The sequence below is a fragment of the Chiloscyllium plagiosum genome, unplaced genomic scaffold, assembly GCF_037043375.1.
Source record: "Chiloscyllium plagiosum isolate Xiang-an unplaced genomic scaffold, Cpla_swu_hap1 HiC_scaffold_9, whole genome shotgun sequence".
In the NCBI taxonomy this organism is placed as follows: Eukaryota; Metazoa; Chordata; class Chondrichthyes; order Orectolobiformes; family Hemiscylliidae; genus Chiloscyllium; species Chiloscyllium plagiosum.
The window spans coordinates 34024604-34052586 of record NW_028270147.1 but is presented as its reverse complement, the minus strand read 5'-3'; the positions used below and the strand labels follow the sequence as shown (position 1 = coordinate 34052586).

The 27983-nt window shown below is 42.4% G+C and overlaps 1 protein-coding gene across 1 annotated transcript in view; it reads left to right on the top strand.

The window, feature by feature from the left end:
• The window catches only part of LOC122554261 (monocarboxylate transporter 13), a 40907-nt gene that overhangs the window by 7078 nt on the left and 5846 nt on the right, over positions 1–27983 (top strand). Inside the window, exons 2-5 of the mRNA XM_043699000.2 lie at positions 17626–17783; positions 19195–19461; positions 22362–22505; positions 27015–27818. Of these exons, the coding sequence (XP_043554935.2) occupies positions 19212–19461; positions 22362–22505; positions 27015–27818 (1198 nt within the window). The 5' untranslated portion in view covers positions 17626–17783; positions 19195–19211. The remainder of the gene's footprint in view (positions 1–17625; positions 17784–19194; positions 19462–22361; positions 22506–27014; positions 27819–27983) is intronic.

Sequence of the window (27983 nt, the reverse complement as noted above, 5' to 3'; positions counted from 1 at the left end):
CCTGTAACCTCCTCTCTCACTCTCACAGCAGTCCGGGATTTAATTCACCTGGACATGTTCACTTTTCAGCCCACCAAAACCTCCAATACTTGGTGACTCCACTCACTGTTGATCTGCTCAAGAATCACACAGTCCCTCTTCCCAAATTCGGAACCTATGTTACAGATTTGAGATTAGATTAGATTCCCTACAGTGTGGAAATAGGCCCTTTGACCCAACAAGTGCACACCGACCCTCTGATGAGTAACCCACCCAGATCCATTTCCCTCTAACAAATGCACTTTACACTATGGGCAATTGAGCATGGCCAATCTACTTGACCTGCACATCTTTGGACTGTGGGAAGAAATATGAACACCTGGAGGAAACCCCCACAGACACGGGGAGAATGTGCGAACTCTACACAGACAGTTGCCCGAGGCTGGAATCGAACCCGTGTCCCTGGTGCTGTGAGACTGCAGTGCTAACCACTGAGCCACTGTGCTGCCCTATGGTTTATTATTTTCACATGTACTGAGATACAGTGAAAAGTATTGTTTTGTGTGCTATCCAGGCAAGCATAAGTACTTCAGGGTAATGATACAATGCAGAATATAGTGTCACAGCTACAGAGAAGGTGTCGAGAAAGATGACCTGTCCTATGCAGAGGAACCTCGATTATCCGAAAATTGGATTATCCAAAGGAGCTCTCAAGGTCCCGATTGAAGCATTACATCAAAGATGTGTTTCCAACAGTGATCGTGTCTTTTGCTTACAGTGATTAAACAGGCACCCTTATCCAAATGACTGTGTCTCTCTCTCTCTCTCTCTCTCTCTCTCTTCCCCCCCCCCCCCCACACACTTTTCCCTGGAGTTCTACAGAGGTGTGTACCCTAAACCCCCCTTCCCCTGATAATCTCTCTAACATTGTCCTGTACAGGGCAAACGTGGAACCTGTCAAAAAGTTGTGTGTGCGCGCGCGCTATTTGGAGACTTACCCCTCAAAAGCAGCAGCTGCTTATTGTTGATGTCCAGTCCAGCTGCCCTGGGGGGGGGGGGCAGCGTTGGATAGGGTTGGAAGGTGAGCTTGAGGGGGGTGGGGGGGCAGAGTTGGACGGGGTTGGGAGCGGTGTTGGACCTGGTTTTTTGGGGGGGGGGGTGCAGGCAGGCAATGTTGGGGGCAAGGTTTCGTGTGCTGTGTCCTGACAGAATTTGATTTGATTTATTGTTGTCACATGTACCTAAGTACAGTGAAAAACTTTGTTTTGCATGCCATCCAGGCAGATCATAATGAACAAAGATATACAGATTGTAGGGTGATAGAACAAGGCATACAAGTGGGTGGGAGGGGTGTTTGATTATAAGACCATAAGACACAGGAGCAGAAATTAGGCCATTCAGCCCATCGAGTATGCTCCACCATTCAATCATGGCTGATAAATTTCTCAACCTCGTTCTCCTGCTTTCTCCCTGTAACCCTTGATAATCAAGAACCTATCTATATCAGTCTTAAACATACTGAATGACCTGGCCTCCACAGCCTTCTGTGGCAGTGAATTCCATAGATTCTCCATTCTTTAGCTGAAGTTTCTCCTTATCTCCATTCTAAAAGGTCTTCCCTTTACTCGAAGGCTGTGCCCTCAGGTCCTAGTCTCTCCTACCAATGGAAACACTTTCCCAGCGTCTACTCTGTCCAGGCCATTCACTATTCTGTAAGTTTCAATTAGATCCACCCTCATCCTTCTAACCTCCATCACATATAGACCCAGACTCCTCAGACATCACACGTAGAATCCCTACACTGTAGAAACAGACCGTTAGGTCAGTCAAGTCCACACCGACACTCCGAAGAGTAACCCACCCAAACCTATTCCCCTACCCTATTACTCTATATTTACCCCTGAGTAATGCACCTAACCTTCACATGGTAAGGTGGTAGTGCAATTTAGCTTGGCCAATTCACCTAGCCTGCACATCTTTGGATTGTGGGTGAAAACCGGATCAGCTGGAGGAAACCCACGCAGACACTGGGAGAATGTGCAAACTCCATACAGTCGCCCTAAGCTGGAATGGAACCTGGGTCCCTGGCGCTGTGAGGCAGCAGTGCTAACCACTGTGTCACCGGGAGTGGGGGAGTCCAGAATTAGAGGGCATAGGTTTAGGGCAAGAGGGGAAAGATATAAAAGGGACCTAAGGGGCAACTTTTTCACACAAAGGGTGGTGCATGTGTGGAATGCGCTGCAGCGCAAGTGGTGGAGGATGGTTCAATTACAGCATTTAATAGGCATCTGGATTGGCATTTGAATAGGAAGGTTTTAGAGGGATATGAGCCAAGTACTAGCAAATAGAACTAGGTTAGGTTTGGATATCTGGTCAGCATGGGCGAGTTGGACTGAAGGGTCTGTTTCCGTGCAGTACATCTCTATGACCATATGTTGTCTGACCAGAGCCTTATAGCGGCCTCAGACATACATCTCTGGGAGATTCAAGATGGTGGCAACCCAGTATGTTTGCCTTGCTGAGCTCTGCACCAGCACCCAGACAATGTGGGACACCCCACCCCAATCCCAAACCCCACCCCCATCACCTAATGTGCTGGAAATAACTTTTTTTTGACCCCTAGAATTGTCTAGTATTAGTTTGAAATTATTAAGAAATGATCAAAGGGAAGGGAACGCGAGGATCACATCAAGCAGGGAACTCCCCCACCTCACAACATCAGACGCACCCATGGCCGCAGCATCAGCCTCCGCGATTGCCCAGGGGACTCCCCCATGGAGCACAACCTGATCTCGGAATTCGTGAAACTCCGAGAGGTGATTGATTCGTCAATGGAGGAGACCCGGGCCAAGCTTGAATTGATCTCCGAGGCATGACCAGGAGATCCAGAGGCTCAGGCAGCGTGTCGGTGGCGGGGGGGAGGGGGCAGAGCAATAGGCCGCGGCAGAATCCTTGGCAGGTCGGGATCCAGGCCTTGAAATGGCAGGTACGGACCTTGGAGGATTAGGTCGATGACCCAAAAATTGAGGTCGTCGGAAGAATATCCATTTGGTGGAGCTTCCTGAACAGGAGGAGGAAGGCCTGCTTGTCAGCTTCTTGGAGCAATGGCTCTCGCAGGTTTTGAAGCTGGAAGTCAAGGTAGGCCGGGTGCAAGTCAAGTGGGCCCACTGGGTCACAGTGTGCAGGCCCGCATCAGACCAGTGCCCCCGCCCAGTCCTAGTATGACCCCAGACATAAACAAGATTTGGACATGCTGGTGTTGGGCTGGGGTGTACAAAGTTAAAAATCACACAGCACCAGGTTATAGTACAACTAGCTTTCTGAGCGCTGCTCCTTCATCAAGTGGTTGTGGAGTATAAGGTCGTAAGACACAGAGTTTATAGCAAAGGTTTACAGTGTGATGTAACTGAAATTATATATTGAAAAAGACTTGGATTGTTTGTTAAGTGTCTCATCTTTTAGAATGACCACGTTGGTTTCAGTTCTTTCATATGTAAGTTGCAAAACCTTTCTTAAAAGTTACATTCTCAAGTGAACTTTAACGATTGGTGTCATGTCAGCCCAGATAATGTATTGAAGGTGTGAGGTGCCCTGTGTGAGGCTGTCTGACTGATCCTAATCTAAAAAACAGATTTACAGAATCTTACGTGGATTCATGCAGTTTTTAAGCAAAGTAAAATGCAATTCTGCAAGTACAAATTCACCCCGCAAACTTATATGTGTGTCGGGGGGTGGGGGAGTTGTGAGTGTCTGTGTGTGTAAAGGGGTATAAGTCTGTGAGAGGGTGTGTGTGGGAGTTTATGTGTGAGCTTATGAAAGAGGGTCTGTAGGAGTGTGTGCGTGTGTGTATATAGTGCAATGAGGTCACCTGTAGTGTTGCCATCATTGTGGGGAATGCTGGTGTAGAGTGCTGAAATGTCCATTGTGATAAAGAGAGGTTCTCACACAGGGCCCCATTACCTGTTATGATGGGGCATTCTGGTGTGTTGCTTTGTGTATCTTCGGAAGGCAGTCGAAGTCGCTAACTTTAGAAGTATGTGGGATGCGGGCACACAGGGAACTCTGAAGGACTGGATCCAAAGTGCTAATCAATGTGTTTAGTTCATGGGTGTGCTCTTGGGTTGGATGGGTTGGTAGTTACATGTAGTGTTCCGGGTTGTTGTCGGTATACTTCCTTGCAGTGGTCCGATCTGTTCTGAATGACGATGGCTCCTACTTTGTCTGTTGGTTTGGTGACAATGTTATGGATGGCATTGCATTGTGATCAGGTGATGTTTTGCTCTACCCTGTGGGTGCGGCTGGCATTTATATATTTCCTGACGATTTGAACATGCATGTCAAGCCCAGGGCAGCGGCCGTCCGGTGGGGTCCAAGTTGACACCTTCTTTGGTCGCTCCTCTATGGATCTCTGTGAATCTCTGTGATGACTGTTCTAGTTCCTCAGTGGGCTCATTGGGATCACTGCTGGCATCTTGAAAGAATTCCCGGAGTCTCATTCATCTGATGAATTCCTCAGTGTCTGCTGCAAGGCCAGTGGCATCCATTTTGATGGTGGGGCAGAAATTGAGACCCTGCTAAGAACCTCAAACTCTTCCGGTTGAAGGATGTGGCCTGATAAGTTGATGATCGACTTCCCCGCAGTGATAATGTTTTCCACTGTCGTGCCAGGGTGGGCCTGGCTACTGCTGGTGATGATGCCAAGTTTCTCCAGTTTCTTGTTCTTGGTGTGCATATACATGGTGTCGTTTTGTTACCTTGCCTGTTTGGCAATGTTCCATAACTGTGCTGCTGTATCATGAGTGCAGGCTGAGAGTGTAGACACCATATTAATTACAAGGTTGTGGCGCCTGCTGTAGAGTTGGTGCACGAGATGATAGGAGTTTCTCTCCATGTAGTGGCAGTCTCTCCACGTAGTCTGTGTCGTAGGTTCATGATGCGCAATCCTTTTGGATCTTTCCTGCGTTTCTGTAGAAACTTGATGTCTGTGTCGATATGTGCGATCTTCTTGGAGATCCTCTCCGCTTTAAGCCGGCACTTAGTGGTATCGATGGTAGTCATGATGTGGATGTGCTGGTGTTGGACTGGGGTGTACAAAGTTTAAAAATCACACAACACCAGGTTATAGTCCAACAGGCTTATTTGGAAGCACTAGCTTTTGGAGTGCTGCTCCTTCAGGTGGTTGTGCAGTTGGACAAGAAGTGGAACCATGGTATTCTCTGCTGATTGAACAAAGAATAGCTGCAGTGGTCACTTGCATGTTTTGCTACAGCATGGTGCAATGATCTAAGCCTCAGCAAAGCCTTGCGTCAGGAGTGCATTGAGATAAAGCCACATCCCAGTGTTGAATAGAATAGCCTTTATTATCATGTGTACCCCTCAATGAGTATAGTGAAAAGTTTATATGTCACCAGTCACAGCGCCGATTTAGATATCTGGGCACTTCTTCTTTTGTTACAAGATTTTGATACAGAAATAAAATGTCCAACATTACAGAAAAGAGTTTGGTGCAGCAGACCACGTTGGCACTTAGCTTCCAGGTCCTGGATCCACACCATGCCAGTTACACAGCATGCTTGGGAGGTCATTGCAGGAGGCCGGGAAGCCGCCATGCCAATGCTGGAAGGTCCCTACAGGAGGAGGCCGTTCCAACAGGCCGGGAGGTCGCTACGCCAATGCTGGTAGGCCACCGTGGAAGGAAGGCTGGGAGAGCACGATTCCAGACTAGGGGTTGTTGCTAAAGGCTGTGGATCGTCACTTGACCGTGGTTGTTTCCAGCTGAAGATACACCCTTTTATTATCACAGCTTAAATATAGCTGTGTTCTATCATGATTTTAAATAAGCTTATAAAGCCCCTTGACACTTAATACTTGGACATGTAATTCATTGTTAAACCTTTAAAAATGATCAACTTTTAAATCATTTTAAATTCTTGCATTTTTAAAAAGACATTTCAATAATTTAACGTTGAATTCCCAGTGATTGTCCCTGGGAAACATTATGATCAAACTAGCTTTAGTTTGGCACCTCCTGCAGGTTGTGTGCAGGCAGTCAGTCCATGTGACATTTTATAAATTCCTTCTTTGGGAATAGAACCAACTTGACTGAAGATTGGGATACAGACAGACTCTAACTTCACCTTTAATGCATTGTCTGAGCTGAGAGGTTACCTGTTTTTAATAAAACCTTAAGTTATCTTGAGAATGTGACTTGAATGAAGTTCTGAGATTTACATATTAATGAATCGAAACCTGCAGTCCATTCTAAAAGATGAAAGACTTAACAGCAGTCTAGGTTTGTTCCATATGTCATATCAGTTGCATGACACTGTGATTTTTTACTATAAATTCTGTGTCTTATGAGCCTGCTCCATAGCTACATGATAAAGGAGCAGCACTCCAAAAGCTAGTACTTCAAAATAAACCTGTTGGACTATAACCTGATATTGTGATTTTTAACTTCAACCACAAGTTGCAAGTGTTCAGTACAAAATAAAGATGCCACACAAGTTAATAATGGGAAGCAGTTTTATGGAGCACTCCCTGGCCTCAGTTTCCCCAGCCTGGTTGAAGCGATCAAAATGAGGTCAATGGATGACAATCTGCACTTAGCAACAGTGCAGATTTGATTGGTGGGCATCATTACGAGCCTCCTAGTTAACAAGGAGGATATCTTCACTACCAATCCCATCGACAGCCCTACAATGCAAATGTAAATGTGTAGTTAAGTTTTATAATTGTATCATTTTTCTCCTTTGGTGTCGCATTTGCTCCCAAGGTGAGATGCTGACTCAGTTGCTGCTGAATACATCCAACATTTCCTGTCTTCATTTCAAATCCTTGACTTGATCAGGTTGGCTCAATTGAAGTGTGTAAGATCTTAAATACTCTTGAGAAGGGGAGACCTGCAAAGGACGCTTCGTCTTTGTCAATCCAAAACTGGGGGAAGGCCGCTGCTTTAAAATTAGGGGTTTTCCTTTTGGATCGGAGATAGGGAAAGAGTTTCGTTGTGAGGACTGTGCAAGTTTGGACCTCTGGCTCAAGGTTGTGGAGGTCATTGATTACCTCTAAGACAAAGGTGGGCAGATTTTTGGTAGGAAATGGAATCCGAGGTTATTGGGGTCAGGTAGGAATGTGTGGTTTGAAACTCAGACAGATGAGTCATGATCTTATTGAATGACAGAGCAGGTTCAAGAGCTAGAATGATCTACAACTTATTGTGTATATTTGCATATGTTGGTAAATATCCAATATTCACACATTCTATTTTTTCGATTAATTAAAAACCTTAGCACAGGTTCCTGAAGATACGTCCTGAACATGCGTAAAGTATTGTTTTTGGAGTTGAATTTCTGACATTCATCTTTTGAAGAAAGAATGTGTGCTGTGAGTTTGTCATTTTGTTTGGGATTGAATTGTTAATGTTGACTTATTTTAATGATTAGGAGAAAGTGAGGACTGCAGATGCTGGAGAGCAGAGTCGCAAGTGTAGTGCTGGAAAAGCACAGCATGTCAGGCAGCATCCGAGGAACAGGAGCATCGACGTTTCGGGCATAAGCCCTTCATCAGAATGTTCATCAACATTCCTAATGAAGGGCTTATGCCCGAAATGTCACTTCTCACTACTTTTTATGATTGGGTATAGTGTAATGAGGTCAGAGAATTCTAGTGCAATTTGTGTTCAAGAGAATGGCATGGCAATGAGCATTTTGAACATATTGAAGGATAATCAAGTCCTGGAAGTTTTGTACAATGGTGTGTATCATTAGTTTCTTTGGTGGGGTAACTCATAAATTCATTGGTAAGTGATTTTAATCAAAGTATTGTTAGAGTTATAAAGCACTTGGAAACAAAGAACTAAGAAAAGAAAGCTTTATATTCATAAATGCATTTCACAACCTCAGACGGATTAATGTAATCTGTAGTTCACAGCCTGAAGCATGCTTACTGGTCCTGAAAATCTTGTCACATTCTCTGAGATGCCCGATCCCGCCAACATGTTCCCGCCTTAACCCTTGGGAGAACTTTACTATAAGCAAAAAGCACTGCCCTGAATATAGCTGTGTCTAGTTCCTGTTTCTTCATCCTTGTCCATATATTTGTGGTTTATGCACCTGAGGCTAAGGAGATTCAGAACTGCTGTTGCTTAAAATGTTATTTTCTAGATATACCCCCTAAGCTAACATTAATTCTTCTGCATCATTGTAATTGTCCTTTTTCAGATCTCCACGTTTCAACCATTAACATTAATGTGCTGGTTGTTGATGATCTTCGAAGGACTGTGTCGTTTTCTCCTACTGATTGTACCTGACAATCATATTGCAGTTCTATGTCTCAAAGCACGAACAGTCCTGGAACAGAGAGCCTCGCCTTACATCATGTCCACTTGGCCAGTCTTTCAATAGTTACTGTTTGTTCAAGCAAACAGCTATCTCTGGTGAGGAAGGGTCCACCTCATCCTTCCACTGAAAGATTGCATTGGCAATCCACCAACACAGTAAATATTCTTTGATTTGATTGAAATGTGCTGGTCTTCCATTGCAAAAGGTTGTCACACAATTGTACAGCACAGAAACAGGCCCTTTGGTCCAACTCATCCGTGCTGAGTAGATATCCTAAACTGATCTAGTACCATTTGCCAGCATTTGGCCCATATTCCTGTAAACCCTTTCTATTCATATACTCATCCAGATGCCTTTTCAATGTTGTAATTGTACCAGCCTCCACCACCTCTGGCAGCTCATTACATACGTGCACCACCCTCTTCATGAAAAAGTTGCCCCTAAGGTCCCTTTTAAATCTTTCTCCTGTCACCTTAAACCTATGCTGTCTAGTTTTGGACTCCCCTACCCTGGGAAAAAGACCTTTGGTTATTCACCCTATCCATGGCCCTCATGATTTTATAAACTTCTATGTGGTCACCCATTAGCCTTCAGTGCTCCAGGGAAAGTAATCCTATTCAGCCTCTCCCTATAACCCAAATCCTCCAATCATGGCAACATTCTTGTAAATCTTTTCTGAACCCTTTCAAGTTTCACAACATTCTTTTTGTATAGGAATTGTCATAGAGTCATTGTCCTTGACTAAGTGTTGCAGGCTCATTATAAGGTCCAGCACTACATACTAAGTGATATACTAAACCTTGGGGCAGCTGCCGCAGAGTCACAATTGGGAAATATTTCATCAGTAGGAGGAAAATACTAGAGTCTATTATATAAAAAAAATGATAACAGAGCACTTGGAAAGCATTAATGGCATTGTACAAAGCCACCTTTGCTTTATGAAAGACAAATCATGCTTAGATCTTCTAGAGTTCTTTGAGGATGTAGCTGGTGAAATAGACAAGGGAGAACCAGTTGATGTGATGTATTTGTATTTTCGGAAGGCTTTTTATAAGCTTCCTTTATAATGGCTAGTGGGGAAAGTTAAAGCATATGGTTTGGTTCAAGAATTGGTTGACAGACAGGAAACAGGGTGGGAGTCAATGAGTCTTTTTCCTAGTAGTAGGCAGTGATGAGTGAGGTACAGCAAAAATCACAACTTGAGCCTCAGCTGTTCATGATATGTAATTATAGACCTGGGTGAGGGAATCAAATGCAAAGTTTCCAAGTTTGCTGATGATGTAAAATTGGATGGGATTGTGAACTGAAAGGAGAAAGTAAGGAGGTTTCAAAGTGGCTTAGACAATTTGAGTGAGCAGATAAACGCATGGCAGGTGCAGCACTACGTGGTTAAAAATATTTTGATGTGAATACAGAAAGGAAGAGTATTATTTAAATTGTGCTGTATTGGGAAATATGAATGTATAAAAGGGATCTAATTGTCCTTGAACAACAGTTAATGCAAGTAGACAGGCAGGTGCAATAATAATTTGAGATGGTAAATGATATATTGGCCTTCATTGCAAGAGGGCTGGAGTTCAGAGGTAGTGATGCCTTACTGGAGTTACACAGTGCATTGGTAAGACCACATGTTGAATATTGCATGCAGTTTTGGTCTTCCTACCCAAGGAAGGATATTCTTTCCACTAAGAGAGTGCAAGGGAGCTTATTGGAACTGTCGTATGAGGAGAGATTGGTTTGATCATGCCTGCATTCACTAGAATTCAGAAAGATGAGTGAGGGTCTGTTAAAACTGTGCAAACTTCAAACAAAGAACTGCAGCTGCTGGAAATCTGGAACAAAAACAAAAATTGCTGGTGAAACTCACCTGGTCTGCCAGCATCTGTGGGGTGAAAGCAGAGTCTGGTGACTCTTCATTAGAACTTGATAGCAGGTTGGAAGAGGTAGTATTTATTGCTGCAGACTAGGTTGGAGGGTTGGGGGAGGGAGGGGGAAGGGAGAAATGTACAGATAGATGGAGTCCACGGAGAGAGATATGAAAGAGGTAAACGATGGGAATATGAATGGTAGGCCACGACTGAGGAGAAGCTGAATGTGTGATAATGAGAGCTGAGGGGAGCAGAGAATGGGTCACTGTGCTGAAAGCAACTCAGATCATAACAGGATTGGGTGTGGGGTGGTTTAAAACAAAAAGGAAGGATGGAATCGAGCTCTATTGAACTCCCATATTGAATCCAAGGGGTTGCAGGGTTCCTACGCGGAAAAGATGATGTCGCATTTTGAGCTTGTGCTACAGCTAGCTGGAACAGTGCAGCAAGCCCAAGACAGAAACGTTGGCACAGGAACATGATCTGTTGTCAGTTTTCATTGTACTCCTGTACCTTTGCACTTGAGTACAGGTGACAACAAAAATAAAAACCAACAAAATTGAGTAGTAAGCAACTGAAATCTTGGGGTCATTTTTGCAGAGAGAATGTAGATGTTCTGCAGAGTGGTTGTCCAACCTTTGTTTTATCTCCCCTGTGTGGAGGAGATAACAACATTGTGAACAGCGAATATAGTGGACTAGATTGAGTGAAGTATAGTTGCTGCTTCATCTGGAAGGTGTGTGTGGAGCCTTGGGTAGTGAGGAGGAAGGAAGTAAAGGGGCAAGTGTTATATCTTTGGTAATTGCATGAGAAGGTGCCATGGGGGTGTAGGGAGGTGTTGGGAATGGAAGAGAAGTGGACCAAGGTGTCCCGGAGGGAGCAGTTCCTGCAGAAGGCTGACAAGGGAAGGGGAATGGGGGATGCAGAACATGTGTCTGGTTGTGGCATCCTGTTGGAGATGAGGGGAAGGGTGATTTACAATACTTTGGATGTGGAGGTTGGTGTGATGGTAATTGAGGACGAGTAGATCCCTATCGTTGTGGGAGGAAAGAGAAAGGGCAAGAGCAGAACTGTGGGAGATGATTGCTTATCAGCTATGTGCGTGAAGGATGTTTTCCCTTGATTGCAGTCTTGGGATATGGTGTAAGCCATTTGGAACTGAGATAAGAGAGGACTTCTTCATTCAAAGAGTAGTGAATCTGTGGAATTCACTATTATAGAAAGGTGAGGAACCCCTCAGACTATATGCCTGACATTGAATATAACTCTAACTATCAAGTGTATTACAATTGAAGTGAGCCACCTAAGAGTAGAACGTGCTGTCTGCTTACAAGTTGAATTTTTATTGCACTTAACTGTAGTTTTCAGCCTGAAATATTTTGTAATGGACTGTCTCACATTTTACAAATAAAGTGCTTTGGAACAAAAGGAAAAGTAGTAAAAAGTTGGAACTCTTTCGCAAACAGCATGTGCATGTATAGATTTAAAATATTGACAGCAAAACCAGAGTGTGTCCCTGGCAGATTCAGCTCACCACTTGCTCCAAAACACCTCCCACTCCAAGACTGGCCACCAACACCTCCACTAGGAGAAAGTGAGGATTGCAGATGCGGGAGATCAGAGTCAAGAGTGTGGTGCTGGGAAAGTACAGGAGGTCAGGCAGCATCCAAGGAGCAGGAGAATCAACGTTTCAGACATAAGCCCTTCATCAGCCCCTTCAACATCTCAAAGCATGAGTCGCAGGCACCAGCTCTATGGGCATTTGCAACTGCCGTCCACCACCCAAAATGACCATTCTGGCACTTCTTCTATGCAACACATTGCACTCTGGAAGTACAGACCTGCACTGCAGTGGGAAAACTTTGTGTAAAGAGACTGGATTTTAGTACACCTCATAGCCTTTTGCTGGCTGCGTTAGCACATATCTGCTTGCTCATAAGCCTTGACTGGCCGTGCTAGATGTTGCAGTCATACAGCCGGGCATCTTGCTTTTCTGTTGAGCAGTCCTCTGTCTAGAGAGTACGCATCTAGCCACAGTGGTGTAATGTGCTATTCTCACATCCTGGTCCACGTTCCAGCAGCGTATGTGGCAAACACAGTGCATATGCAGCAAGCTAGCAGCCATGTAACCGGCTCAAAGTGGAGTATTCATAGATGGGTCCCTCCAGGGAATTCATCAGACAGAGAGGCTCTGACACGGTAAGTCAAGGAAGTCTACCATTCCAGTCCATTCCAGGGCATTGGTCTCAGTTGGATGTCCAATTGCAAATCTTGGTCTGGAGGTTCATTTTCTGCAGTCCAGGGAGTGGGCCATGGTCTGACCAGGGGCTCTGTAACAGTCAGTCTGCATGGCAGATGGGGAAATGAATAGGCATAAGTCAGAGAGCAGGCATTACTTGGCCAGGGTTGACAGATCCTATCAAGCGGGGGAGTGGTCCACTCTCCAGTCTATTAGGTCTGTCCACAAAACCCTATTGGTGGGGGTTGCTAGGGTGGGAGCAGATAAGGGGCAAGTGTAGCTAAAGCCACGATACTGAACCTCAGCAGTTTGAAAGTTAGTCTTTGGGACTGGGCACTGCAGACTCTGGGTAAGAGCACAATGCAATTGTGAAGGGCATGGGGTGCTGCAGGAATTTGTAGGGAACGCATGGGAAGGGTGTAATGCCTGGGTGGCAGAGGGGGTAGGGTGGGGTTCCATCCACCCTGGCTTTAAGAAGGTGGAAAGGTCCGTGACTATTCACCTGATATGCCAGCATCAGGGTGGGAACGGTAGGGCAAATCTCGGCAAATGTAACTGGGTTGGGTGTAGACATTGGGAATTATGAGCTGTATTGGGTTGGCAAGTTGATATGAAAGAGATGGAGTTTTTGACAATTTGAATGTGTATGGGTGGGGGATGGGGTTCAGTGAACAAAGGGGAGCCAGCTAATGTATTCTCCTGTTTCCAAAATGCATTTGATGGTTCACGTTGTTGTCTATGAAGGGATGCACTTCCCACTGAAGGCATTTCAGAGGAGGTTCAGTCCACTGATTCCTGGAAAGAACAGGTTGTTTTATGAGGAAAATGTCTGTGTTCATTTGAGTTTCTAGAATGACAGATTATTCTACTGAAATATATAAAATTCTGAGGAAACGTGATAGGATAGATTGAGAGGATTTATCCCTTCATAGGAGATTTTTGTTTTATGAACCGAGAAGATTCCAGAACTAAGTTTTAGAAAAAGGCTGAATTTTCCTGTCTTGACACAGGGCCCGTTTATATTGTGTGGGCTTTGAAAATGGTGTGTGAAACCCATTCAGGGATTTCCTCCACTGTTCGTTTTGCCAAAATTGTTCTGATGTCACATAAAGGAGTAAGAAAGCAGCTTGACCCAGATGATGTGACAGGTTGCATGGTGGAAGGTAGGAGTCCGGTTAGCATTGGGACTGCAGCAGTGTGGTATGTCAGTTTAGTGGGTTGGACGCCGGGTCAGCTGCTGACCGTTTACTTTTGAAAATTTGATTTAAAGTGAAAACTCAACTGGTATGTTGTTTTGAAGTTAAGTTTCCAGGTTGGGTAAATAAGTAAAATAGCTGAACAGTAATTGATGACTGATTCTGGCTAATCGAGTTCAACCACCTCGATTCCTTTGTCGAACTGAAGTGTTAAGTACTATGGTTCACCAGGTTCTCTAAGCGGACTTATATAAAGTACTCCTGCAGAGTTAGTCTTGAGGATGTAGCAGTATGACCTCAGCTGAGTTAGCCAAAGACAGAGTGAAGTTTTGACTGACTACAGTTGGAAATTTGATTTAAAATGGAAATTCGGTGCAAAGTAGGGAAGAGGTGCTTTAATTACGGTTTACTGCAAGAACTCATAAGACACAGAATTTATAGCAGAAGAAATATCACTGTATGACACTAATCTTCTGCTATAAATTCTGAGACTTTTGATCTTATACTGCACAACCACCTTTTGTGGGTGGCACGGTGGCACAGTGGTTAGCACTGCTGCCTCACAGCGCCAGAGACCCGGGTTCAATTCCTGCCTCAGGCGACTGACTGTGTGGAGTTTGCACGTTCTCCCTGTGTCTGCGTGGGTTTGCTCCGGTTTCCTCCCACAGTCCAAAGATGTGCAGGTCAGGTAAATTGGCCATGCTAAATTGCCCGTAGTGTTAGGTAAGGGGTAAATGTAGGGGTAGGGGTATGGGTGGGTTGCGCTTCGGCGGGGTGGTGTGGACTTGTTGGGCCGAAGGGCCTGTTTCCACACTGTAAGTAATCTAATCTAATCACCTGATGAAGGAGCAGCGCTCTGAAAGCTCGTGCTTCCAATTAAACCTGTTGGACTATAACCTAGTGTTGTGTGATTTTGAACCTGAAATGAGACTAGTAGCAGAGTAACACCACAAACCACAGTGAGGCACAACTGCAGGGAAGGAAGCTGACTGGTGAGTGGAAATCATCACTATTTCCAGTCATTAAAATAAATGTCAAATCTTCAATTTGTTTATATCTTCAATGTTTTATTTATTTTCTTCAAAAAAAGCTTGATACTGTTGATTTTTTTTAATTTTTATTTTTCATTATTAAAAACAAAATATCTGTATGGCCAAGTATAAACAGCAGGGAATCATGATTAGTAAATATTTAAGTTAAATCAAATATGACTGTGATGGCAGGACAGAGTGGACTCATCTGGGCAAGTGGAATGTATTCCATCACAGTCCTGACTTGTGTATTGTGGATGGTAGACTGTCCCTGGGGGAGTCAGGAGATGTGTTACTTGTTGTGGTATTCCTGGCCTCTGATCTGTTATTGTAGCCACTGTGTTCATGTGGCGAGACCAGTTGAGTTTCTGGTCAATGGTAACCACTGGGATGTTGATTGTGCTGGATTCAGTGATGGTGATACCATTTGGATGTCAAAGGGTGGTGGTTAGATTGATCTATATGGACTTCAGTAAGGCGTTTGACAAGGTTCCTCATGGTGGACTGGTTAGTAAGGTTACACCACATGGAATGCAGGGAGAACTAGCCATTTGGATACAGAACTGAATCGAAGGTAGAAGACAGAGGGTAGTGATGCAGGGCAGTTTTTTTCAGACTGGAGATCTGTGACCAGTGGTATGCCACAACAACTGGTGCTTTTGGTCCACTGCTTTTCATCATTTATAAATTATTGATATGAACATAGGAGGTATAGTTAGTAAGTTTTCAGTTGACACCAAAATTGGAGGAGTAGTGGACAGTGAAGAAGGCTTCCTCAGAGTACAACAAGATTTTGACCAGATGGGCCAATGGGCTGGAGAGTGGCAGATGGCGTTTAATTTAGATAAATATGAGGTGCTGCCTTTTGGAAAAGCAAATCAGGGCAAGCCTTATACACTTAATAGTAAGCTCCTGGGGAGTGTTGCTGAACAAAGAGACCTTGAAGAGCAGGTTCATAGCTCTTTGAAAGATGACTCCCAGGTAGACAGGATAGTGAAGGCAGCCATTTTTATGCTTGCTTTTATTGGTCGGTGCATTGAATATAGGGATTGGGATGTCATTTAGCTTTACAGGACATTGGTTAGGTCACTTTTGGAATGCTGGATCCAATTCTGGTCACCCTGCTATAGGAAGGATGTTGTGAAACTTGAAATGGTTTGAAAAGATTTACAAGGATGCTACCAGGGTTGGAGGGTTTGAGCTATAGGGAGAGGCTGAATAGGCTGGGGCTCTTTTCCCTGGAGTGATGGAGGCTGAGGGAGGACTAAATAGAGCTTTATAAAATCATGAGGGTGATTAGCCAAAGTATTTTCCTTGGGGTGGGGGAATCCAAAAGTAGAGGTTAGGGGACAAAGATTTAAAAGGAACTCAAGGGGGCAACCTTTTCACAGAGGGTGGTACATGAATGGAATGAATTGCCAGAGGAAGTGATGGAGGCAAACATCATTACAACATTTCAAAGGCATCTGAATGTTTATATGAACAGGAAAGGTTGAGAGGGATATGGGCTAAATGCTGGCAAATGGGATCAGATTAATTTAGGATATCTGGTTAGCATGGACAAGTTGGACCGAAAGACTTGTTTCCACGCTGTGCAGTTTTATGAATCTATGACTCCTAAGTAGTGGTAGGTCTTTGAACTTGGCTCTCATGCATGAACCCCTTTCAGGATTGGGTTAGGACTGCTTCAGGAGGTCGTAGCCCCCAAGTCCAGTCTCCTACCCACCCACCCAGTGCTGGGAATGGTCTGATGCCTGATTTCTCACCTCAAATATCCAACCCAGCAATTGGAAGGATTTCCTCTCTCAGAAGTTTGTGAAATTTGAAATTTTCTTTCCCAGGATCTGATTAATTGAATATATTTAAGATGAATCGGATTGGTTAATGAACTTTAGTGGAATCAAAGTTTATGGCATATACAATGCAATCAATACTGGAACAGGCTTAACTAGCATTGTGATGCAATCTTTCCGTTAGGCAGCAATTATTTCTATAGTGCTGGTTATCAATTACATTGACCATGAAGGGATAGTACAGGACAACAAAAGGTGGTGCTGTTACACAGGCCTGTATAGAGCTGGTTAGGTGCCACGTGACTGTTACAGTTTATAGCCACAATATATTTCTGCAGCTTGTAAAAGGAAATTGTACTGTGGAGGTGTTTTATTGAAATGATTTGACTCTAAAATAGACATTTTAATGACATTTGTATCTGGCTTCAGGCGAATGTTTGATGTTCTCACCCAATTATGGCAACTATAAACAGTTGATGGTGCTGCTAACAATGGTAAAATATTAACTTAAAGTGCTGTGGTAGATTACACTAATGAATCTGGTTTGAAAGCAGTATCAGGGTGCGGTATCGATTCATTATCAGTATAGTACCAGGAGCTGTTACCTGCTAGTAAACACAGTATAATTTTCTTGTGATTTGTTCTATGCTCCACCCATTACCTCCACCTCTCATTTCCTGTTTCCTACCAGTTTGAGAGGTTTCCACTGAATGTTGTTCATGAGTAGAACACACATCAGACGGACTCAACAGGTATTGAACAGGTTGTTGTCTATGAAGGGATGCACTTCCCACTGAAGACATTTCAGAGGAGGTTCAGTCCACTGATTCCTGGAAAGAACAGGTTGTATTATGAGGAAAATGTCTGTGTTCATTTGAGTTTCTAGAATGATAGACTATTCTATTGAAATATATAAAATTCTGAGGAAATGTGAGAGGATAGATCGAGAGGATCTATCCCTTCATCTGAGAATTTTTTTATAACCTGAGAAGGTTCCAGAACTAAGTTTTAGAAAAAGGTTGAATTTTCCTGTCTTGACACAGGGCTCGTTTATATTGTGTGGGCTTTGAAAATGGTGTGTGAAACCCATTCAGGGATATTGAACAGGCTTGGAACAGAGCCTGTATATAGGAAGTGTAGAATGTAATTTGTAACTATTTTTCTTTTGTGTTTGTTCCAGTGATGTAAATAAAACTGGTGTCACCTTCAGTTTAACAGTGATGACTCTTGACTCCGACTAATGCTCGAGGCTGACACTCCACTATTAAGGAATTATTTCATTCAGCGCTACCATCTTCAAGAAAAGACATTAAACCTTGTCTGCAGCCTCAGTTGGATGTAAGTGATTGCATGATCTTGTTTTGAGAAGAACAAGGAAACTTCTTCTGCTATGATGGTCAGTCCTTCAATTCTTCAGTCCACAGCATTAGAACATTAGAGATTTGGTTATTTATTTTGCTATTGTTTGTGGGCCTTTGTTACATCTAGATTGGCTGCTATCATTCCTATATTGCAATAGTGCCATTTGAAAAAAACACTTCATTGGTTTGGTTAGAAGAGATTTCACATTTTCAGGCTGTCTCAAACCTTGTCACAACCAATCTTTCCTGCAACATAGGCACTCTGCTTGAACCAGACGACCACTTCAATTTGAGTGACTGTTAACAACAGGTAGGTAAGGTGACTGGATACTGCAATGCAATGACTATTTGGGAATGAGTTTAGTTCAGTTGGGTGGATCGTTAGTTTGCAGACCAGTGTGATACCAACAGCATGGCTTCAATTCCCATCACCGGTTTGAGGTAATAATGAAGGACTGTCCTTCTCAACCTCTTCCCTCGCCTGAGATCTGGTGGCCCTCAGGTTAAATCACCACCAGTCACTTCTCTCTAATAAGTAGAGAGCAGCCCCTATGGTCTGGTAAGACTATGGTGACACAACAATGACTATTTAAAGTTATGATGTGGAGGAGCCGGTGTTGGATTGGGGTGGGCAAAGTTAAAAACACCAGGTTATAATCCAACAGGTGTATTTGGAAGCACTAGCTTTTGGAGCACTGCTCCTTCATCTGAAAGCTAGTGTTTCTAAATAAACCTGCTGGACTATAACCCGGTGTTGTGATTTTTAACTATTTAAAGTTAAGAACATGTTAGACTTAACCATTCAGTATATTTATGAAATATTAGTGGTTTTAGAATGTGTAGCTTAATTAAACTGTTGCTGATGTGATTCATGGATTTCTACATTTGGAAGATAGATTCTTGATCAGCTGGGGAGTCGAGGGTTATAGGAAAAGGCAGGAAAGTGGATAGTCATTAAAACCAATTATTTTCTGAATAACTAGCTGTTGGGCCACACTCTGCTCGGCATCTGAACAGGGCTTTTAAAGATTTAAATGTTGCACAGCAACTTGGCAAAATGGAAGGAGGATGTTCTTCAGCAGCATACAGAGTTTTTACATTCAACTTACAACGAAGAAGCAGCAAAACTATTTAAACTATCCAACCCCAGGGAACATGTGTAAATTTGTCGAGTAGCATAATATGATAGTTACGTCTCTGAAAGTCCAGATGATTATTATGTAATTGAAATAAAAGCAAAACAGTGCCTGTTAAAAATCAGTAAAAACCTACAAGATGAGCAGTACATGTGTTAGCAGCTAACAGAGAAATGAGTTTTGTTCGGTATTTCAGCAAAGCCAATTCAACAAAACTGAATAATTACCTTACAAATGTCTTTATTTTATTAGATTCAAAGCAAGCCACAATGTCAAAAGAGCTCGGAGCTGCTAACTCTGCTGTAAAGAAGCCTGTTGACAATCCTCACGCTCCAAAATATACAGATGGTGGCTATGGATGGGTTATATTAGCATCTTGCTTTGTAATAACTGGACTGTCGACATCCTTTGTGAAAACGTTTGGAATCTTTTTTCTTGACATCCAAGAATACTTTGATACACTTGCTTTTAAGGTTTCCTGGATCACTGCAATCACTGTGGCTGTGTTTCATGTGTGTTGTAAGTATCAGTCACTGTTCTTGATAATATAACTTCCCACATACAACCCTCACCTCCTGGATCAGCCACATTTCATTGTGCATATAACCACTCTTCTTAGTTCTGTCAAAGAAAGCGGTTATTCAGACTGTTGTTTCTGTGCCAGCTCTCTGTGAGAGAACTGAAAGAATTGCAGATGCTGGAAATCAGAAACAGAAACAAAAACAAAAATTGCTGGCAAGACTCAGCAGGTCAGGCAGCATCTGTGGAGAGGAATCCGAGTTAACATTTTGGGTTGTGTGACCTGAGGAAGGGTCTCTGTTGCCTAACATTTTAAATCAGCATCTTCTTTTCTAAGTCCTTCAACTTGTAACAGTTTCACCACATCTACTCTCTGCCCTAATGGTTTGGAGCATCTCTGTCAAATCTCCTATCAATCGTCTTCCACAAAGAGAACAATTCCAAGCTCTCCAATTTATCTACATGCCTGAAGCTCGCAGTAATCACCCACTCAGACCTCTCTGCACCTTCTGCAATGCCTTTAGATCCTTTCTAAAGTATGATGTCAATACTCCGGATAAGGCCAAGCCCCTTGTGTTTTGAAATGTTTCACCATAACTTATTTGCAATTGCATTCCATAAATATCGGCACAAAGTACAGGGTGTGCTTTATTATCTTTCTGAATCTGCTCTGCCAATATCAAACATATGTGCAGGTCAGATCACTCTGTTCCTATACCCTTTTTAGAATTGTCCTCTTTATTTTAGGTAGCCTTTCCTATCAAAATACAAACAGAGTTCTCTGCCTTACATTTTATTTTTCCTTTGCCTCATTCCATTATAAGCAATAGGAGTAGAATTAGGCCATTCGGCCCATTGAATGTCCAAATTGGATCATGGCTGATGTGTTTCTCAATGTGATTCCCCGACTAATCCAGAACCTGTCTATCTCTGTCTTAAAAATACACTTTGCCTCCACAGCCCTCTGAGGCCATGAGTTCCACAGATTCATCAGCCTCTGGCTGAAGCAGATCTGTGTTGTCTTGTATATTTATCATTCTCACAGTTCACTTTCCAAGTTCTGTGTCTTTTGCAGATGTTAAAATTGTGCCTGCACACTCAATTCTAGGCCATAGAGTCATACACTTAGAAACTGGTTAATCAGTCCACCATTTCTGTGCTGATCAGCAAACACCAAAATACATTAATCCCATTTACCTGCACTTGATCCATAGCCCACTCTCCCCTGGCATTTTAAGTGCTTGTCCAGATGCTTCTTAAATATTGAGAATACCTGGCTCCACCACCCAGTCAGGCAGCATGTTCCATATTTCTACCACCCTCTAAGAAAGAAAGCATTTCCTCAGCTCTCCTCTCAATCACTTGCTCCTTAGTGAACCTTATGTCCTCTGGTCTTAGACATGTCTGCCATGGGCATGAGATTCACACAATCTGCTCTGTTTATGCCACTCATACTTTTGCATTCCTCAATCAGAACCCTCCTCTGCCTCATGGGAAAGAAAATAATGGAACCCTATCCAGTCTCTCCTTTTAGCTGAGGCTTTCTAACTCAGGCAACCTCTTGGTGAACCTCTCTGCAGCCTCTCCAGTGCAATCACATCTTTCTAGTAATGTGATGACCAGAACTGCACATAGTACTCCATCTGTGGCCTAACCTGTGCTTTATAACATTGTAGCAAGACTTCATGTTCCTTTATTCATCCCATATGTCATCTTTGACAACTTACTTGCCTGTCCTGACACCTTCAGGGATCTATGGACTTGTGTACCAAGCTGCCTTTGTTCCTCCGTAGTCCCTGGGGACCTACCATTCATTGTATATACCCTTCCCTTATTAGACTTCCCAAAATGCATCATCTCATACTTATCATGATTAAATTCCATCTGCAGTCGCTCACCCCAATTTATCATCTAATCAATATTATATTAGCCTAAGACCATCCTCTGCATTAATAACAAGTCCTTCAATTTTCATATCATATGCAAATTTACTAATTATACCTTCTACATTTACATCTAAGTTATTAATGTGCATAACAAACAGCAAAGATCCCAGACCGATCCCTGTGGTGCGCCAATATCACAAGTTTCCGATTACAAAAACAATCCTCCTCCATCACCTTTTGCCTTCTATTTGTAAACTAGTTTTGGATCCAATTTGCCAACGTGCCTGGCCTCTTACCTTTTGGATCAACCTTCCGTATGGGTTATTTAAAATAGGTCAAGAAAAGCAGTGGTCCTTGACCTCTGGTGAACTTCACTATATACCGTCCTTGAACTTGGAAAGCCAATGCTCGCTGTTGCTATCCTTCTCCTGCAATTCAGCCAACTCCACATTTATGCTGCTGCTGTTCTTTTTAATTCTTAGGCCTTAAATTCACACTTAAGGAACATCAGTGATGTGTGAACAAAACTTGGAGCTACAGTTTTGAGTGAGGGCAGCGCGGAATCAATGCTCAGTCCTCTTTCAGTATGTTGGAGACCTTGCAATATTTTCTGGATTCTCAGGATTTTATTCATTGTTTGCTTCCTTGCTTGCATTTGTGCCCCCCAAGTTTCACAATCATTTAAAAATAATACATGTGTGTGCCAGAGAATCAGTGAATGTATGATTGTGATCTAAAAACACTCTTGGTCCTTTGAATTTTTTTTTATAACAGGTGAAGACCAAATTGGAGAGTAAGATTCAACTTTGTGGCTGATGTAGAGAAAAGCACTTTATTCATTCTATGACTATTATTTGATGGTTTCAATCTTGTACTGTCCATTAATTGACACTCAATTATGTTGTTTGCTACTTATGTTAAACTTTATCAATTCTAATCTTTGACCTTTTATTTAAAAAATTGAGGTCAGAAGAGAAGTTGCTGTTTAACTGTGTTTCCTTGTTGTATCTACAGCCCCAATAGCTAGTGCTCTCAGTCTCCTGCTGTCACATCGAGTTATTATCATCGTTGGTGGCATTCTGTCGTCACTGGGACTGCTGCTTGGATCCTTCGGCTTCAGTCTGTGGGCAATGTATCTCACAACAGGTTTTCTCATAGGTAAATAAGTGAGTTAAAGCTACACCTTTGGTACAAGTTGTGGATCCAGGGAGCGAAATTCTATAAAAGGGGCTAATCAGGTGATTAGAGGGAAACATTCAAATGAATCTTTTGGTGTCCTTGAGGTGATTTGGGTCATTGATCTGTAAGTTTGTGGTGACTGATAATTTATATTAATTAAAGTTTATCTTAATTGATCTTGATGAGTGTATTTTTAAATATGGTTGAGTTGTCTGGAATGTAGCTGTGTTTACCCTGCGAGCAATTTTCAGAGGATTCTTGGGTATAGATTAACAAAATTAAATGAAACCCGTGCTTTCAGGAACAAATTAAAAATTAACTTTATTTTCATGGATATGTACGATAGAAGACATGGAGATGATGCCAAACTGTACGAACCTTTGCATACACTGTAGCTAGAATGTTGCATGGGTTTCTTAAGTGAATGTTATGGAGAAAGTGCAGAAGTAATTCATTATGATGATATTAGGGATGAGAGACTTTTACAAAGAGGAATGAAACTTTGTGTCACCAGCTGTAGTGATTGCTAGCACCCAGTGGGGTTATGTATCAAAATAAAATACAGTGGGTGCTGCAAATCTGAAATAAAACAAAAGATGCTGGAAACACTTAGCAGGTCAGGCAGCATCTGTGGCGAGAAGAAGAGTTGATGTGTCAAGTAGCGATGACCTTTTGCCTGCATGATGAGCGGTTTGAAATGTTCATTCTCTTTCTCTCCACTGATATTACTTGACCTGCTGAGTTAAGTACTTTACCCAAAACCTTTGACAAGTTTCCACATAGTAGACTAATTAGTAAAGTTAGGTCACATGGGTTCAAAGTGAGCTTGTCAATTGGATACAAATTAAAGGCATGAGACAAAGAGTGGTGGTGGAGGGTTGCATTTCAGACTGGAAGCTTGTCACTGGCGGTGTTCCACAGGGATTAATTCTGGGTCCTCTTTTTGTTTGTCATTGATGTAAATCATTTGGATAAGAATATAGAAGGCATGGTTAGTAAGTTTGCGGACAACACAAAATTGGTGGCATAATAGACCATGAAGAAGGTTTTCTAAGATTACAATGGACTGAAAAATGGCAGATGGAGATCAATCTGAATAAGTGTGAGGTATTACATTGTGGTATAACAAACAGGGGCAGTATTTATACAAATAATGGTAGGGCGTTGGTTAGTGTTATTGAACAGAGGGACCTGAGGTTGCAGGTACATAATTCTTTGAAGTTTGCATCACATGTAGACAGGATGGTTTAAAAAGGCATGCCTTCATTGCTCAGTCCTTTTAGTATAGGCGTTGGGAAGTCATGTTGGGGTTGTACAGGATGAGGGTGAGGCCTCTTCTGAAATACTGTGTGTCCAGTTCTGGTTGCCTAGTTATAGGAAGGATATTATTAAGCTGGAGAAGGTTCAGAAGAGATATACTAGGATATTGCCTGGTATAGAAGATTTGAGTTATAAAGAAGGGCTGGATGGGATGGGACTTTTTTCACTAGAGCGTAAGAGTTGAAAAGTGACCTCATAGGTTATAAAATAATGAGGGATAGTTGTTTTTTTTCCCTAGGATGGGGGATTTCAAGACTTGGGGCATGTTTATAAGGTGTTACGACACTGGGTAAACCCTCCTGCTTAATTTAAACCGGCAACACAAAAGATTTATCCTGTGTAGTAATCTGTGAAAATTCGAGAGGCCAAGAACAATTTAAAGTGAAAATTAACAACTTTATTTTTTAAAGTATAATTTTATAATTAACTAGCAACTATTTGCAACTCCTTTCTCTAACCTATCTTTTACCTTCCCCTTCTATAATACTAGTCCGATAAAACCCCCGATTAAGATTTACCAAAAATTCAAATTTCAAAACCAGCCCACTGTCAAATCTTCTCTATTATCTTCCTCTGTCGTCTTTTCTTCCTAGGGATTTCTGTTTCACAAGTCACTAATAAAGGTACCTTTAAGAGAGCTATTCTTTGGGCAGTCTGCATGTGTTGGTCGCTTGGCAGTTCTCCCTCAACTGTGTTCACTTTACCCCAGTTTTATACCCCCCCCCCCCCCCTCAAAACATCAGATTGTGCCATTGGCTTTTAATATTGTTAATATACTAAATTCAAACTTGGTTGGAGTTTGGTATTTTTTGGGGTAAAATTTAAACTGATTGGCCTAATTCAAATTTGTTTTTGTCTCCAGGCAACCAGCTATCCTAGCTCCTGGACCAAAAGGTTACATTGTATTTTGTTCAGAACACTTGGTGCTGTCAGGTAGTTCTGCTAGCTTTTAACTCTTAAAGGTTCAGTACTTCATAACAAAGGTGAGCAGAGAGAGATTTTAAAAAGGCAAGAGGGACTTTTTTTTCCCCAGAGGGTGGTTTGCATGTGGTATGAACTTCCTGAGGAAATGGTGGATGTGGGTACAGTTACAACATTTAAAAGACATTTGAATAAGTACATGAATAGGAAAGGTTTGGAGGAATATGGGCCAGGAGCAGGCAAGCAGGACTGGTTTAGATTGGGATTGTGTTCAGCATATCTAATACAGCCATTACCCCGCAATTTAAAAAATTAACATGACGTCTTTTGTAAATAAAGCCAGAAATAACCAGTTCAATCATTCCGACTCCTCATTTCTTTGCAAAGGAGATTTTCATTGCATTCGACTGTGTGATCTTGAATCCCTGGAGCATGTCATGTGCTGCCCCACCCTGCAACTTATTATCAAATTCCACAAAGGCGATGTCATGGCGACCAGGTACAAGGCAGACTTCCCTAAATCTAAGGTTGGACCGAGGGGTCTGTTTCTGTGCTGTATAACCCTATACAGCAAAAAAAGTCCTTCCATCTTCATACTTAGCCATCTTTTCAGTCATACCAGGTCTTGTCACCCAATGATCCTCTGCCCTGCAGCCTCTTTCCTGATCCTTCAATTGTCTACACTGTTCCCACCCACCCCCACCCTGAATACCAATCTCTGTCTCTAGTCATGAGATTCTCTGCACATATTTCTGTCCACATCCCACCTTCGTTCACTAGGCCCCTGACTTGACAGGGTGGATGCTGAGAGGATGTTCCCCTTGTGGGAGAGACTAGAACTGGGCGACACAGTTTAAAGATAAGAAATCTCTCATTCAAGATGGCGATGAGGAGAAATGTTTTCTCTGTGGGTTGTTGGTCTTTGGGGTTCTCTTCCCCCAGAGAGCAACGGAGGCAGAATCATTGAACATTTTTTAAGGCTGAGTTATATTCTTGATTGACAAGAGAATCAAAAAATGTGTTGGGATTAGAAAGTGGAGTCGAGGCAATAACAGGTCAGCCATGATCATTTCAAATGGTAAAGCATGCTTGAGAAGCCAAATGGTCTACCCCGGCTCATAATTTTTATGTTTCTCTGTAGACTAATTAGATGCATTATCCTCATCAAACCTCCATGTTACCTCCTTGAAAACATTCAACCAAATTCATCGGTCATGATCTTCTGTTTACAAATCCATGCTGACAGCTCATGATTAATCTGTACATTTCTAATTGACAAAATGGAATTTTTTTCAACAGTTTTCCCACTACCAAAGTTAGGTTGGAATGGTCTATAATTCCTTCTGTTTTTCCTTTTTTTTGTTTTGGAGCAAGAACACAAAAATAGCAATCCTCCAATTTGCAATTCCATTCGACAAAGAAGATTAGAAAACGCTGGTTAAAATTTCACCTCTTGTTGCTCTTAGAACCCTGGGATATATTCATCGACACCTGGCTTTCAAGGATAATATTTCCTGTGTTGTTATATTTATACTAAGTAATATTTATACTTGAGGAGAAAGTGAGGTCTGCAGATGCTGGAGATCAGAGCTGAAAATGTGTTGCTGGAAAAGCGCAGCAGGTCAGGCAGCATCCAGGGAACAGATTCCTGAAGAAGGGCTTATGCCCGAAACGTCAATTCTCCTGTTCCCTGGATGCTGCCTGACCTGCTGCGCTTTTCCAGCAACACATTTTCAGCAATATTTATACTTGCCCTTAATTAGAATGTTTGAATCCTCCTCCTGTCTTTTGAAGCCAGACAGAAAGTGATTGAGAATCATGCTCACCTTTCACCATGCATATAATAGCTTTTTGATGATTTCTTTAGCATCCTGATAGTCATCATCGATTTGTAAAATATCATTGGAGTTCTCTCCGTTTTATTTGTCAATTTCTTTGCTTCGTTAATTTGTATCATTTCAGCTTCCTAGATAAAGAGGGGTCTAATTTAATGACTTACTTACACAATTAGGGGCGATCAGAAAGTTAGACACACAGGATAGAACAATACTAAAACTCAGATTTTTTCAAAGAGCAATTGGATGCTGTCATAGAAAATTGAAAGGTTTTGCTGAGTAGATGAGTTATGACCAAATCTTCTGTCCAAACTTGATTGATTAATTAACTTTTGAAACTATTTTAACTTTTCTTGATTCATTTCTTTTTCCACTCTAAAAGGTATTTAAAAATGTATTTCTGTTCCTTCAGGTTTGGGTAATGGATTTGCTTGGGTGCCCTCAGTCAGTTTGGTCACACAGTACTTCACAGAACGGAGGCCACTGGCTAATGCCCTTGCCAGTTGTGGAGAATGTGTCTTCACCTTCATCTTCACGCCATTCTACCAGTGGCTTGTTGACCAGATGTCATGGCGACAAGCAATGATGATCATCGCTGGTATCCAGCTGAATCTGTGTGTCTGTGGAGCTCTGATGAGACCGTTACAGTCACAAAAGAAATGTCAGAATAATACATCACCATCTGCTACCACGTCCGGGAACGATTTATGTAGCACAAGTGCAAAACAAAAGAAGGACCTTGCACATTTCTTTGATTTACCTCTTCTGAAACGACCAAAGTTTATCTGTATGATCTTCTTTGGGTTTTTCTCCGTTGTGGGTTTCTTTGTTCCTGCCATCTATTTAATTCCTCATGCTCAAAACATTGGGATTGATGATTTTCAAGCAGCTTTATTGATGTCATACTGGTCAGCCGGTGACTTAATTGGGAGACTTGGGTGTGGTTGGTTGGCCAACTTGCGCCTTATGAAATCAGTCCGCCTGACAGCAATCATGGTTACGATTTTAAGCCTTGCTCTAATGCTCTTCCCCGTTGCTAAGAGTTATCCCCTGCTCGTCACCTTCAGCTGTATTTGTGGGTTCTTCTTTGGGACCATGTTGGCCCTTATTGTCACTCTGCTGACTGATGTGATGGGGGTCGACAAACTGGACAACGCACTCGGGCTGATTATGTTCTTCAGGAGTATTGGGTGCCTTATTGGGCCACCACTGGCAGGTAATGTTCTCCATTAACCGATTCACTGTTTCAATATGTGTCATGATGGAAGGTTAAGTAGGGTGAATGGGAAGTTTCTTTATTGTAGGAAAGTGTGGAGTCATATAATACTAGGAAGGGTCCAAAGCAGATTATTATTTACGTGGAATGAGATTCCAGAAAAAT